Here is a 15,323-nt window from a genome sequence, read left to right on the forward strand (position 1 = left end):
TCAGCTTCAGAGAGGTGATTTATTTCAGTTAGAAACTAATGCCAGAACAAAACATTTCACTGACACTACCCCTGCCACCGCAGTAGGCTTTGTCAGAAGTTAAGAGAGTTTTATTTTCCTAAACTGCAGTGAAAGCCACCAGGTGCAGAAGGCTCCTCTCATGTTCAGCAGTGGCAAAGTAACAGATCTCAGCTGATCCAAACTGGACCAAATATGGGGAGAGATGGTGACAAGGCACAGTTTACAACACACCTGAGGTGTGTTTAGATTTTGGCAGGGGAACAAGGTTTTTGAACAAAGAGGCATTAAAGGCCTGAAAGGTCAGTAGTTCAGGAGAGTAGTCCACCAGAGTATCTTTAAGGTGCAACTGCAGCTGGATTTACTGTAAGAGACCCTGCAGCAGAACTTAGCAGGACAAAATTATACCTTTGACTTCAAAACTAATTAGGATAAATATCTTCTAGTAGCATGGCTTTAGGTACCTGACATAGCAATATGTCACTTTCCTAAAGAACATTATGTAGTCTATAGTACCAAGCCAGTAACAAAATGAAGGTAAACTGCAGTCAGTTCAAAAAAGAAAAAAAAAAAAAAAAAAAATAAAAAGTGCATTTCATTCAACATATATCACTACTGAAAAATTTCATTTTTAGGTTGTGTGCAGCAAAAATGTGCTTCTTCCTTGGGATTGTTATGTATTGCATGTTTCCATTTGGTGATGTGGTTTTCAAAAAGAGGTTACAGGTGAAAAGATGACCATGTCCAGAATCCGGTGATACAGAAAGCTGAGTGAAAAAAAAAAAACAAGTTAACTTGCTGTAGGATGAAAAAAAAATTAATCACTTTGTATAAAAATTAGATAAAATATACAGTTTTCTTAAAAATTAAATTATCATAAGAAGAAAAAAGGACATAACTGGGAAGATAAATGGAAAACATCCCACTATATGATTTAACTTACTTAAAATTAGAAATGCCAACATACATTTCCTAATGAGCTTTACTTTGAGACATCAAGCTGCAGAGCTTGTTTTTCCCCTTCAGAGTCTACTCCAGAAAAACACTGCCCATTTACCTTAACTTTGTATTATGATTCTTTTTACTTTTACTCTATCTGCCTTGAACCATTACTTTGCCTAAACCCTGTCTCTGTATTTTACACATTTCCAAGTACGTGTCAGCTACTGTGATCCCACCCCCATGTACCCACTGACAAAAGCAGAACTGAATTATGAAGCAGCAAGCTGGACAGTCTCTCTGGGTTTTCTTTCTGAATTCTCCAGCCTAACATATCTTAAGCACAAGGTTCCCGGAATGATTATACATCTTCATCGTCCAATGCAGTAAAAAGACTAAAACAGAGCAATGAAAGCATTCCTCAAACTATGCATCTCCACAGCAACAACAGTTGCTCAAAGTTTATTCTTCACTGAGAAGAGGACCTTGGGTTAAGAATATTCATCCAAAATACTTTATTAAAAACAGAACACAACTGATTTATTTTATTTTTTTTTTAAAAGCAATGAGGAATTTTCCTTCCAACTTCCACTGCTTTAGCAAGAAACAAACAGAGCTTATTAAGGCCCATTTGACCAAAGATATAAGCACACTAACAACAAAGTATTTATCTGTATATTTTGTAACAGAGCCTAAAACCAGTGATGTTCCCAAATCCTTGTAATTTTAACATCAATTCTGCCTTCCACCTTAAGTGGCCTATTTTCTCCTCGAGTGAACAGCGCAAATCTGAATCATTCTAAATATCTGAAATACAAGTTTGAATGCAGTTTCTTCTCTACCAGCTTTGCATCTGGTCTTTCCCTTACCACGTATTTTAGGAGTGAGTTACAATCATCAGTGATGGATGTGCTGATCCTTCTATAGACACGCTAATCTTCCTCCATCATCAGAGCATCCTGACTACATTTTATATATCACTGCACTCTCTCAACCAATAAGTAATTTGGCCTAAAATCCAGCCTATGTAATGAACAACCTTGTATTTCAGTATCCCCCAGTTATGTTGCTTTGCATTTGGTACATTATACTGTACCTTTTCTAAAGCCGTCAGATAGGTTTCAAAGAGGAAAAGAACAACTCCACCTCCAGTTACGTTAGGAGACATGCTGGAACAGCCGGCTACAGCACAGAAGAACATGTAGAATATACTCCGTGGTTCTTTGAAGTGTTTACTTTCAGAACAATTCTTACCTTAGTCTGGATCAGTGCTTTGCAGTCATTAATACTGAATCCATCAAATCCAAAGTCCTCATTATCTTTAACATTTGATTCCTCAAAAACATCATCCTGGCTCTCCAAAAAGTCCTAATAAAACATAATTTACATTTTCTTTACTAATTTCTATCTGATCTCAAAGTATGTAACCTAAAGAGAAGTTTCCCTCAAATAACAATATCCACTAAATTTCACTTCCTGATTTACCATGTGTGTCCCTTGCATTAAAACAGGTTTATGCCAAAACAAGTTCTACATGCATGAATCTAACTGTGACTTATATTAATTTAAAAAGCCATTTCCAATTAAAATTAGCCTTAACCTACACCAGAAAATAGCTAAGAAATACATTTTCATCAGTATTGTTAAAAACAATGAAGTTTTCCAGTAACAGAAAGATGTGATGACATAACTTTAAGCTGCCTGGGCACTGATTTAATGCCAGTGTATCTATGGACAAGAAAGGAACAGAAGAAGAGTTCAGCTATTTTGGAGAAATGTCTCCCATTCTCTCCTGTTAAGTGTCAGTTCTGTAAAAGTGACTTTCAACTGCAGAACAGGTCCTATGCCTTCAACACTGTTGTTCTGTTTGTATATAAACTTGCATGAAAGGTGAAATATGTCCATAAAATCAAAATTGAACACTGTACCCCCCCACCATACTTAAGCAATCAAATTATCAATTGAAACAGTTACTTCTGAAAACCACATGTGACTCATTCATCCTAACTAAATAACCAGGTTGAATACTAAATGACCTCTGATACCTTTATCTTCTCAAAACAAGAGATTAAACAGAGACATCTGAGATCTTTCAATACTGTTGGTTTGGTCTCAATTCGATTTAAAACATACTCTCCCTCAAGCCTTGCAAAAACAGACCAAATAATCTGAGGAAAAGAGAAGCGGAACACACTTTCAGTTCCTATACAGTAAAAACATCCAGTAATTACTTTAACAGCCTCTCTGATTCAAATCTGATTTTCACTTAATGGAAAGATATTAGAGGCTAACAATTTTCTCATACTCATAGCAAAAAAGAAAATCATCTTACTGCACACACATCTGAAAGCTAATTCCACATTTATACGGGAGCTGAACGAACCACCTAACAACAGGGCACTACAGAGTGGAGACTTTAATGTAAAGACAATCAAAATTTAATCCTGCACAATTTCGCAGTTACTTACACATAACGATGAAAAAACACTAGACTTATCATTTTTAAAGGCTCTCTCTAAAAAAAAAACCTTCTGACTCACCCAGACCTAGTTCCTCATACATCTGCACACGTAGCTTACAGAAAATCAGATTGGTGACCAAGTGTTTATGCTGGCATACCAGCAAACCGTTGTTCAATTACCTTCTGATTTGCATCTATTCCAAGAGCACTCAAGAGGTTTTCTTGGCAATGAGATTTACTCCAGTGATGTCTTAAACTGGGGGTATTATCAAAGTCTCTAAGTGTTCTCCATATGTTTCCAGAATCAATGCTAGGAAAGAAAACATAATTTGAGGTTAGAAGGTGTACAAAGTCTCCGGTGAACATCTATAACTTATTGTCACTACATACACTCATGTAGTAGCCTCCCTTGATCTAAAAAGCAACTTATCTTAAAACTCTTTCTACATTCATTCAAACTATCAACCCAATGTACTAATAATCTGGCAAGACAATGGAAACAGTACGTCAACAGAACTGTATGTTTGAGCTTCTCAGATAAGAAGTGCGTTAGAAGCATATTTCAGAGATTGTTATATGCCAACAGCTTGCACTATTCAATTGCTTCTGTGAAATATGGGTAGAGTTCAGCACTATTAATTCTGCACTTTGCATTTTCTGTCTCTCAAACCTTTCTCCTTCCTATCAGCCATGCTTCTCCACTGCAGCAGCCTGCTGCTCAGGTGGGTGACCTGCATCTGCTCTGTACACATACATACTACATAGCAAGTCCAAGGCACACGCTACTGAAACAGTGAGAATTAAAGAGTTCCCTCTACGCAGCACTTTGGGTTCTTACATTGTATTCATCCTATATAAATCCAGTTGCTTTTTGCTTGGTACAGGATGCAATTATCATTGATTTTAGTTATTCACCACAGCAGTTTAGGGTTTTTTTGTCTGTAGTTGGTACTCTGCTATAATATTGCAGTCCCTTTTATATATAAATCACAGTTCTCCACAAGTCTGAGGCTGATCAAAATATAATGCACTTGTAAGGAGCCTGATGAAAGGATGCCTGCATTAAATGTTTTAACTACATTTCTTGTGATTCTTATGACATTTCTAAAGCATGGTCTGACCCAGCTTTCTAGAAACAAAGCCTCAGATATATGCAAAAATAACTACAATACTTTTCGGTAACTACAATACTGCTCAGAAGCTGCTGATCCTTCAAAACCACATAACAAATCTAAAAGCATTCCAGCTGTCTAAAGAGAAAGCTAAGTTAGTGATACTAATTGCTCTTAACATAACCCCAGGAAAGAAGCCAGATGCACCACAGATTCTGAAGCATATCTGGTTAAACATGAGAAGTAGTTCCACCTGGGAAAACGGAGGGAGGAAAAAAAATAAGAAAGTGGGTTGTCAGTAGAAGCAGCAGCAGCAATGCTCCTCCTGCCTCAGATGATGGAGAAATAAGTTGGATGTGTTGTAAAGAGAGGACAAACAAACAGGAAGAGCAGGCTGCCTGTTGGGTGTTCTGGCATTCCAGAGGCTTAGTCATAAGAAAGCACATCAACAGCAGGAAAAACCCTGAGCAGGAATTCGTAATTTTGATATATTCTCTTCCTTGTTTTCCAATGGCTAAACCACAGTCCATTTCCTTTAACAACACAATACAAAATTAGTAAAATCTATATGCTGAAGAGCACAGTGATTAACAACATTTTTAAGTTTAACTGCAAGTACCACTGATTTTTAAATTATGAAATAAACGGTGTCATTAACTGCTGAGGAACTTTTAGATCAACAGTTTAAAAAAAAATGTAAACTCATTACCAAAGTTGATTCTTCTTAAATTCAGGAATCCCAACATCTTCATTATTTGTATCAAGTACTTGATCCAAGCTTCTTACGCTCTCTCTGGACTGTGATACAAAGACTTCTGGAAAGCCCAACTTAAATATATCCTCATAGCTGCGGTTTGCCTAGAAAAAAACAGAGTTTTATTACACGTTACACAGGCCATCCCCAGGTCCCCATGAAGGACCTAGTACAAAGACTACAATGTTTCTAGAGACTGTATTATTGATTGTTTTTAAAATTTGTGTTAATATTAATGGCACAGAGGGACTAAGCCCATAGTTCAGTGTTTTGAGTATTTACTTAGAATTAGAGGACGAGAAGCAAGAGTACAAGAGTTTCTGATTAGTCTCTAGCTCCCCAGCTACTAAGTTAGACTGGTTTGCCTATTAGCACTCAAGACTCCTGCTCAGCTAATTCAGTTCAGGTCAAAACTCATGTACACATCCACTCAAAAGCTTGTTTTGCTAACTTTGTGTTCAAGCACAGCTAATTCAGCCAAATGCTACAGTTAGCAATCAATACTTGCACTGTGTAAGTCTGCATAAAAGCCGGGGTGACTATGTCTCTATCTCCTTGCACCAAACTTTTTCCAGCCTATGTTAAAAATCAGAGCCAGATTTACATATTACTTCCTCCTCTAGCAGTAACAAGGAAGTTTGGAGGACGAACATAACCACAGGAGTGACCCAAACAGGCCTACTGGAAGTAACAGGGTTATCTGAAGACTAAGAAATACATATACAAGGAAAAAAGTGCATAGTTTACATCGTAACCTAAAGGGATTTCGTAACCCAAAGCTTTGTCCTTTCATTCCAGCAAAGAAGGAATTACTGCAATTTTCTAAATCAAATCAAATTAACTGACTTCAACACCCTGCAGAAGGACTGCAATCCAGGAGCAGCAATGCTGTGTGAAAACTAGAGAATGTAACTAGGCAGTTTGTTTTCTTTGCCTAGCAATCAACAATTTAATCTGAAAAACATTAAGTATGGACACTCCATATTTTGACAGCTTCATTTAATTGTAATTCAAACAGCTGAAATAAATGGAGATACTTCCATAGTTTCATCATACTGAACTCCAACAAGTGCAGTGAATACTGAGAGTACAGATTTAATCTAATGATGAGTGGGCAAAATCAACAGAGCTGGTAGAGGGCTTCTGTACTTCTGAGCATGTTTCTAGAAATAGAATTTGTGCCCCACGCTGCTCCCTCCTGAAGTCCTTTTAAACTGCCTGTCCTGAAGGGCGACTGCTGGGACATTCAGAGACTCCTGGGAAAAATCTTTTGAATCTTGCCCAAAGTGTCATAATACTTAAATCAATTTGTAAATTATTTCAGTAGACTTAACTTGCAACGTGGATACTGTATGGAGGAGAAAGATGCCCGAGAAGCATAATTTTATGAAAGCACACTTGCTGAAGCATACATGGAGAATCATAGTCAAGGAAAAAAAAATAATTTCCAAGCAGGTACCAAAACCTAAATGGGACAGGAGCCAAGGAAAAGTCAGGCAGCTGCTCTTGGCGCTGGGGTGGGGGGGGGAAATTACAGGCACAGAAATGTGAGCAGAGGGAAACACGGGTCTGCCTCATTTGTAGTATCTCCTTGGAGCCTTGTGACATTACTCCAACATGCATACAAGTCACTGGCTTACAGTTCAGACAACCCAGATGAAAATGCAAGGTTTTTTTAAAATTATCTTTATTACTGTCTGCTTCAGTAGGCATTTCTAAAACAAAATTTGCTTAAATTTCCCTTGACCTTGTGGCTTTGTACTAATTCCAGAAACACAAATGCACAATTCACATCAATGCTTTTTGACTAAATCCTCTATATCCTGTTATATCAGAATACTCTATGCTTAAGTGCACTAGTTACTCTCACAAAGGCCAGTATTTGGAAATATCCTTAAAAAATCCTTTAAGTTATTCAAGCATGTAGGCAAAATATCCAGCTGCTGCAAGGAAATTACTGATTGTTTTAATCTTAAAATATGTGATTCTGCTCCAGATTGACATCTTCTAATTAACCAAAGCATTAGATATTGAAGGTCAAACCTCTGACCTCAGATGATCTTTAGAGGTCCCTTCCAACCTACCTGGACTTTTTTCTATTGACCATACAGAAGACAGAGCCCCAACCTGAAGAGTTTATTATCTTGGCCAAACAATATAAAAAGCACAGGGATGAAAAGCTACATGTATATTCTACACCCAAAGACATCTCCAACAGCTCTGCAGCTGTTTCTCTACCCTGAGATAAGTAAATACTTGAAACTCTAGGCATGGTTAACTTATTTAGCTCATACTGGACATTTGCCTTTAATAAATGCAAACATAAAGAAAAGACTTCAGTAAGACTAAGATCTACTGCTCTTGGAAAGAAACCAAACAATCTGCTATATTCTATTTCGGCTCTAGTCATTATATACTCTTTTTTTTGAACATAAGACTTTTGTCCCCGATTTCTAGCATTATGAACAATTTAAATTCTCTGTTTATGCATACCAATAACCAAATACCCTGTGATCTCCACTCTATCTGGACATCTTATCCCACATGCATCTTTGTCCTTTGCCTAGTAGCACCTCTGCAACAGGTGAAGTTCCCAGGCAAGGGCAAGAAAGTCTGTCTCCAGAAAACCCTCAGTTCCCTACGCATACTAAAACTTAACTAACAGACTACAAGCAGTAAGCTATTAGCGCCACTGATTAACCTCGTGGAAGTCTTTAGTTGATTGGTCTCTTTTTTCAATTGTTTTAATTTAGGATAAAAGTAGTAAGGATGAGGGTGATTTGTTTGCTATTAGTACATTCTTATTTTCTTTTTGTTACTTTGCTTTGCTTTGGTGATGCATGTTTGGTAAACATAGAAACACATGAATTGCAACAAGGTATAACCCTTCGACCTGAACCTCTTTTTGTGCTGATGACACATTATTTATTCGGATTATTAGTTATAACATTGTATTAGAAAATGAAACATCCTATGCTAAAAAGCAAATGATATTAAATTGTTTCTATTAATCTTTTTGTGTCGTTAACTTCCACCCACAATCAGGCTAAAATTCCAAAAAGACTGTTGTATTATTCAGGCAGTATATTAGTAAAACAAAAGTTATTGGGTTTGCCAATTTCTAACTCAGTGTAATATTGGTATACTTCAATAAGCTTGCAAGCAACTCAGAATTTTTGTCCACCCTAGTTTTGTTACCCACCTTCAGGATTTTTTGTTTCCTATGCTCATTCTGCTCTAGCTTTTAAATTGCGTGTGCTTCAGGGCAAGGTTCACAGTTTCACTTGCTTACTTATTCCTAGTCTCTAGAAGCAAAGTAGAGCATTAGGTTCTTTAAAGCTCTCCAGCAGGATAACTTAAGTATTTGTCAAACACTGTAAAGAAGTTGCTTTTGTTCCACTTGAGTTAGCTGCAAAGTAGCTTGACAGCTTCTCTCCCTGTACAACATTACCCTCTATAGAGAAGACGTTCAGATACAAATCTTGAGATGTAGGAAGCAGTAACACAAACATTTCTGGTCTTTGGTTTACTATTACCACATACCTCATTTAGAGAGCTGGAAGCCTCCTGTATTCCACTGTGTAGAGATGGCGCAGAACAAAAGCGACCAGCAGAAGTGCTACAATGTCCGCTGCTAAAGTCCTTATCAACTCTGTAAACTTTTGTTGACTTCACTTCAAGATTATGACTGAATCTCTCTGATCTGTCTAAGGACTCCTCGAAGCCTTCAAACTCACCCCAGGAACTGCTGGGCTCTGAGGTACTGTAACTGCTCTCAGAAAACCCCTCTAAACTTCTCTCTTTGCTATTCACCACAGAGAGGCTTTCCTGCATTACTTCAAGATCAATAATTTCATTATTTGTCCTTTCATTCAAATTGCAGTCACTTTCATCTGGAGACACACCACCTACTTCAACTGCTAGGTCTTTTAGAGAAATCTGGTGTGCTGTGTCTGTATTAGTAAGACCTTCTACTAGTGACAGGTTCTGCATCTTTTCCATTTGCTGAAATCTCTATTGCAAAAAAGGCTACTGAAGTTCAGTTGTGTTAGAAATCGGAATATTTCCAAAACAGAATTAAATTCTTCATTTCACCCCAAAGAACAACAACACTGCTAAATCAAAACAGGATGTCCTTCAGCCTCTCCTCCAGTAATCAGCATGTGCATGTTATTCAGTCTCACTTTCTGCGTAGGATATTAGCCTGCAAAGAAAGAATTATAAATAAATACTTCTGTGATAAGGGCTGTGTAGGAATAAAGATAGATAGCTGATAAAGTAGGAGAAAGAATGCTCAGGTTAAAATAAACACATTCCAGTATTATACAACTGAAAATCACTGTAGGCAAGATTCTAAATATTCACACTTAGCTATCTGCCCACACCACAAGCCAGCCATTAAATTAGTGAACAACGTTCAGAAAACATTTCACAGACACTGTTGGACATTAACCAAGTACCAATTGAGTACACAAGAGACAAAACGAAATAGTTATAGACAATATCCAACACTTACTATTTTCTATAACTATTCCATGCGCCTCACGCGTACCCAGCCGGTGCCCTTTTTGTTTTCACGGGCTTTCCCTGTCCCAGCAGTGACTGAAGAGGCGAACGTGACTTGCAGCGACGTGGGAACCGGCTGCTTAACCCCGTGCCAGACACAGCGCTTCCAACTGTTTAAGCAATTAAGACAGATTTAGCAAGTTCAGTTCGGCATCTGTAAATTATGGAGGCAACGCTGCGTTTATCATTTCAGATTAATCCCCTCTCCTCAAGCATTTTTCCGACTGGCAGGTCGGTTCGGGGGGCGGGTTAGGAGCTACACCAAGACCACTCCTTTCAGACTGGCCGCTACTGGCGATTTTTCTGTGCTTAACGGGCAGAACAAACCTTGGGAGTTTCCCCCCCCCAAGTTCACCTCGAAGGCGGCCCCGGACCAGCCGGGCGGGGACCAGGGGCACGGCGGGACCCCCGCCCGCCCCGCTGGGCCTCGGCGGGGCCGGCCGCCCCCGGACGGAGCGGGGCAGGGCTAACCCCGGCGGGCGGCGGCCGAGCGCCCGGCCCCGACCCCCCCGACCCGCAGCTGCCGGTGCTTCACCCGGGGAGGAGCCTCCCCCCCACACGCTCCCCCCCGGCGGTGACCGGGCACCCCGGGCTGAGCGCCGGTACCTGCCCGCCGCGGGGAGCCGCGCTCCGGCGGGAGGAGGCGGCGGCGGCGGGGGGATCAGCCAGCCGCCTCACTCCACAGCCCCCGGGAGCGGCGGGGCCGCGGCCGGGCCTCAGCTCCCCGCGCTGCGGGCGCGGGGGGGAGGCGGCCATTAGGGCCGCGGCCCCCGCGCGGAGCCCGCCTGCCCGCCTTACCGCCATCCGCGGCCCGGGCCGGCAGGTCGCCGGGGGCGGGGTTAGGTGTGCGCGGGCGGGGCCTGGGCCGCTACCGGGCGGGGCGGGACCCGCGACCGGGGCGGGCGGGAGCGGCCGGGCAGGGCCCAGGCCCGACGGCGGGAGCGCTGCCCCCCCCCGGGCCTGCCCGGCCTCCACCTGCGCCTCCGTCCCGCCCGGGGGAGCAGCAAGGGGCGGCGGAGCCTCAGCCCTCCCTCAGCCTTCTCTCCCCTTCCTCGGTTTTGACGAGCGCTTCCCTGCTTCTGCAGCGTTGGCCCTCGGGCCTTCACCTGCATCTCCCTTGGGTTAAAGCCGCCCGTCCCGCCTTCCAGCCACAAGTCAGCTGCCTGCCTCCTTTGAGAATCCTGATGTGAAAACAAAAAGCATTTACAATTTTCCAGCTTCTTTCTGCAGCCTGGCCGGCTAAGGACACGGTTTGATGGTGGTGGGTCATGTTTGCTTTTAATCTGAGAAGCGTTAAAATTCTCACATAATTACAAAACTCCAGGTACGGACTTAAAAAAAGTAACGATCCGTCCACCCGGTAACACAGCGTGATGATAAAATGGTAGGAATCGGCCAGCCACAGCCTCTCAGCATCCCCTCTTCCTCTCTCCCTCCGTTGGCCCCCCAAGGTATTCAGTTGTCCTCCCTCTCTGCTGAGGCCAGGACTTGATCCCCTCGTCCTGTCAGGTAAAGCCCGAAGCTGTGGCTCCGGTTGCTGCAGACGGGTCACTGCAGCCTGGGGTGAGCATCTCTTGTCCCCCCACCCCGAGGAGCAGAGGAGCAGCGGCTGCAGGCTGACTGCTCCCACACTGGGCTGGTGGCAGGAAGGACCCGAAGAAAAAAACTGCTCAGCCTCCCTGTCCTCGGCACGGGGTTAAACATCTGGGCAGTCCCAAGCGACAGGGGACAGTTGTAAAAGCAAGGAAAAAGGTTTTCTGGAGCAAGGCCCAAAGTAAAAAGCCTTTTGAGGCAGTACAGTACATATGTTTTCCAGCCCAGGCACAGATAGATGCGCTCCCCTCCCACACATCTGACGCCATTCCAGGCTGCAGTGCTTTATCTGAGGGCGAGAGGCTGAACTTGGGAGCGATGCCCAGACGCAGAGCCAAAGAAACTTTACTGGCAAGCCTCCGAAAGTTTTTTAAAATTTGTTTTCTTTCTGCGTTGGAGCAGTTTCTTACCCTGGGTGGCCAGCCGGCAGCTCAGGATATCTGACCAGCTCAGCGAGACAGTGATTCAGCCCCGAAGCGTCTGACACTTGTTGGGATAGCGTCACCATCCTACGCTGCAGTAAATTGGTGCTGCAGAGACCTCAGGGGTTCCAGCTCTCTTTTTGGTTTTGAAGGCAGCTCAGCATTTTTTCAGCTACTGAGATTGCTTTGCATAGCTTTACATTTTTGCCTTTGTCTTCTCAGAGGAAAAGGCTATAAGCGGACTGCGCAAAGGCCGAGATGCTTTTCTCCACACCACCGTTTGCGTCTGGAGGGGAAGGGGTGCGTGGGTCCTGCAAACCTGCCTCTGCCCCGCCATGTCCAAGCTGTCTTCGCAGCAGTGCGGGTGGAGTGGTGGGAGAGCTGGCGAGCACCAGAAGATGCCACAAACCTTAGAAACCTCAGTGTAGGAACAGAAGAAACTGTAGTGCCTTCTTCCCAGAGTAACATCAGTAACTTGATTAAGGACTCGCCACATAATAGCGTTGTTTCTTTCACTTCCCAGCACACCCTGTAACCCACCTTGGGAAAACCAATTGCTAACCGAGTCCCTGCTGAGGAAGCAATCGGCTGCCCCATCTGCTGGATGTATCTACCGCTGCCTCCGTTCTCAGGCAAACACAGCTGAAAAGCCATAGAATCACCCCAAGAAAAGTCTGCACTGGTGTGTTTTGGGCAGGTTTTCAAATCAGGAGTCAGCGTTAGGCACAGCCACCCTGCAAAGTGCATTTCGCCTGCCCTCGTCTGAATTCACTGCTCTTGACTCAGCCCAGCTGAGTGTGACAGCTGCTGATGAGATCCCTAATTCTTGTTTTAAATTACACCCTCTCATGGACTAACTAGTTTAAATTGTAAGTATTATCACAGGTGGATTAAGAGTTTTCGTCTCAGAAGTCTACTGGAGACAAAAATAATCTGTTTGACGGATGTCTTATGATTTTGTCTGACATGTACCAGGTCTTGGGATTTACCCCATGATTACTGCATTAAATCAGTAATTTCTTTTTGAACTATCACTTTCATTTTTAAAAATAGCCTAGTCTTTATTTAAAAGATAAATGTGCCAAGACCTTCAAGTATGGTCTATAAGCTTATATTTAGGCACTTAAATTTATGTATCTACTAAAGCAGGAACTCACTACTCAAAAATTCACTAGTGCAAACAACTGAATTGACTGAACACTCATCTGGAGCTGCTGGTTTTGCTCCTGCCACCATTCCTACAGGAAAATTATTTGGGGTTAGTACAGATACTCTAGAATTATTATTTTTTTCATTTTTCCTTTGGAAAAATAACAACTTGTGATGAAAAAAAAATCAACAGAGTAACTGAAAAGTATTTACCTTCCGAGCAAATCAGCACCACGCTGTTGTAAAATAATTTTTATTTGTTTGTGAACAATTTGGTCCTGAATTATTGAATTGTGTGACTCCCCTGTAAATTATTAGGGTGATATGGATGGCTTTCTTCTTCATTAATTTTCTTTCTTGGAAATAGATATAAACAAGCAGTACCTTTGTATGCAGAATTTTCAGTGTTTAGTTTTTGGGGGTTTTTTTAATTGAAGTGTTAAACAAGATTAACTTGCTATTTAAATGACTGAAATATTTTCTTTAATTCATGTTAAAGATTTGAATGTCTTGTAAAAAAAGAACAGGTTACATTTAGCTAAACTATCTTAAAGTATCCTTTAGAAAGTAAGAGTAAACATGTTTTCAGAAATCAATGAATAATTTTGATTGATTCGAAATGACTTTTCATGAAATGAGCTGTCTTTTCAGCAGATAATTAATATTATTTTTCACCGTAAGTATCCTGATTTTAGAAGCGCAGGATATCAGCAATTCTTTCATTTCCGTAGTGAGTTCTCAGCTTTTTGAAAAAACATTGTAGATAATCAGGCCTGATTTCATTGCCTAGCTATGGCTTAAATTTGTAAATGTGGTCAATTATGCCATTAAACTCCCTCCTGGAGGTACAGTGGGTTTTGCCATAACCTTCCAGCTTTGCTTAGTTGTTGGCATGGATGGTTCGAAAGGTCAGTCATATCCACCACCTTTTTCCTGAGTTAGAAATGAGAACAGCAGCACTTCAGGGCAAACTTTACTTCCAAAATAAAGCTGTGTGTGCTAAAGCACCGGGGTGGGAGTCACCGGCATTCAGGCGTCACCTGCAGCAGCTAGCTGTGCCTGGGCTAAAAAATGAACCAGAATCTTTCCAACAGCAGATGGCAGCTCTCCCTTGTCTCTCTTTCATGCACACAGCAATACTGTTCGTTTTCTTGAGCAGGGGAAGAAATTCATCCCCTCTGTGCACTGCGTTTAAAAGGTATTAGACCTCCTGCTTTATGTGCTGACCACCAAAAAGCCATTTCACAGGACCCTGCATTGATGGGCTGTCAATGTAGAAAGACTTACCCAAAGCAACACCCCTTGACAGGAGGTGTAAAATATACTTTAGGTCTCTCTTGTCTTCTCTCAGGTGTGGAACATAAAGGAGCTGTAATCCACCTCTCAAAAAAGATAGATGTGCAAGAGACATACGTGTCCTGGATTCAGTGGCTGCCTTGAGCGCTTTTGTCTCGCCTAGTAATGTGGTTTTGAAGCTCAGCTTGCTTTTGCCTCAATGGCTAGTCTGGTTCTCAGGGTGATTCTGAGGACCACAAACTAGTTGTCTTCTGAAGAAAGACAACGAAATGCCATTCCACTCTGGCACTTCATGGAAACATTCCAAATCCGTATGTGGGCTGCGCTACTTTAAGATCCTCCAGCATGTTACGTAGCACATGTGCCAAAAGAAAACTCTCAAACCGTTCAGAGCTCTAACAAGATCCTGACATGGTTCTTCTGCTATATGTAAAGGGCCAAGTGCCACAGGCACCTTCCTGTTTGCCACCATCTGCCAGCCTTCAACTCTTTGCCACCACTCCGTTATCCACTGACACTTCTTGTTTGAAATCCTTTCCTGTCATCAGCTGCTTTCCCTTCTGTTGTCAGTCCCACTTCCTGAACCCCTTATTTCTTTTATCAGATCTTTTTCTTACTATTCATTTGACAACTCTTCTCTCTTCTGCCTTTAGCCTCCTGAAAACTCAGGGAGTTGTGGCTTGGGCCCCTTATGGAAATGGTAGTGGTTGTTGTTCCATGAGAGGGATGTGAGAGGGACAAAGGTTTCCTGGGTAGCAGAATAATTTGCTGGCAGAAGCAGAAGGTTGCTAATGTTGCTCTTGGTATGAGAGCACTGGCAAGCGATAGTCTGCAGATTTCAGGAGAATAAAGGTGATCCTCTTGAAGTTCCATTACGCTTAACTGAGAGCATGGCAGAGGTGCACCTGCTATGTGAGCGCAACACAGCAGCAGCTGCTCACGTGGACTCTGACACCATGGTGGAGAACCTGGAGAAATGACAATGCTTTGACATGGATCCAGGGTGCTTATTC

At 42.1% G+C, this 15,323-nt stretch overlaps 1 protein-coding gene across 3 annotated transcripts; it reads right to left on the bottom strand.

Moving 5' to 3' along the window:
- Positions 1-10,673, bottom strand: CLBA1 (clathrin binding box of aftiphilin containing 1). Of its 3 annotated transcripts, none has more exons than XM_074909338.1 (7): positions 10,649-10,673; positions 9,801-9,960; positions 8,828-9,488; positions 5,240-5,388; positions 3,599-3,728; positions 2,212-2,325; positions 1-785 (listed from the first exon to the last, which is right to left on the bottom strand). In XM_074909338.1, exons 3-7 carry the CDS (start codon positions 9,284-9,286, stop codon positions 618-620), a joined length of 1,020 nt encoding a protein of 339 aa, XP_074765439.1. In that variant the 5' UTR covers positions 9,287-9,488; positions 9,801-9,960; positions 10,649-10,673; the 3' UTR covers positions 1-617. The 3 variants fall into 3 exon arrangements, with proteins under 3 accessions (XP_074765439.1, XP_074765438.1, XP_074765440.1); XM_074909337.1 differs by having other exon boundaries at positions 10,457-10,665; XM_074909339.1 differs by lacking the exon at positions 9,801-9,960 and having other exon boundaries at positions 10,457-10,665.
- Between the last annotated feature and the right edge of the window lie 4,650 nt (positions 10,674-15,323).

The sequence above is a fragment of the Athene noctua genome, chromosome 6, assembly GCF_965140245.1.
Source record: "Athene noctua chromosome 6, bAthNoc1.hap1.1, whole genome shotgun sequence".
Taxonomy (NCBI): domain Eukaryota; kingdom Metazoa; phylum Chordata; class Aves; order Strigiformes; family Strigidae; genus Athene; species Athene noctua.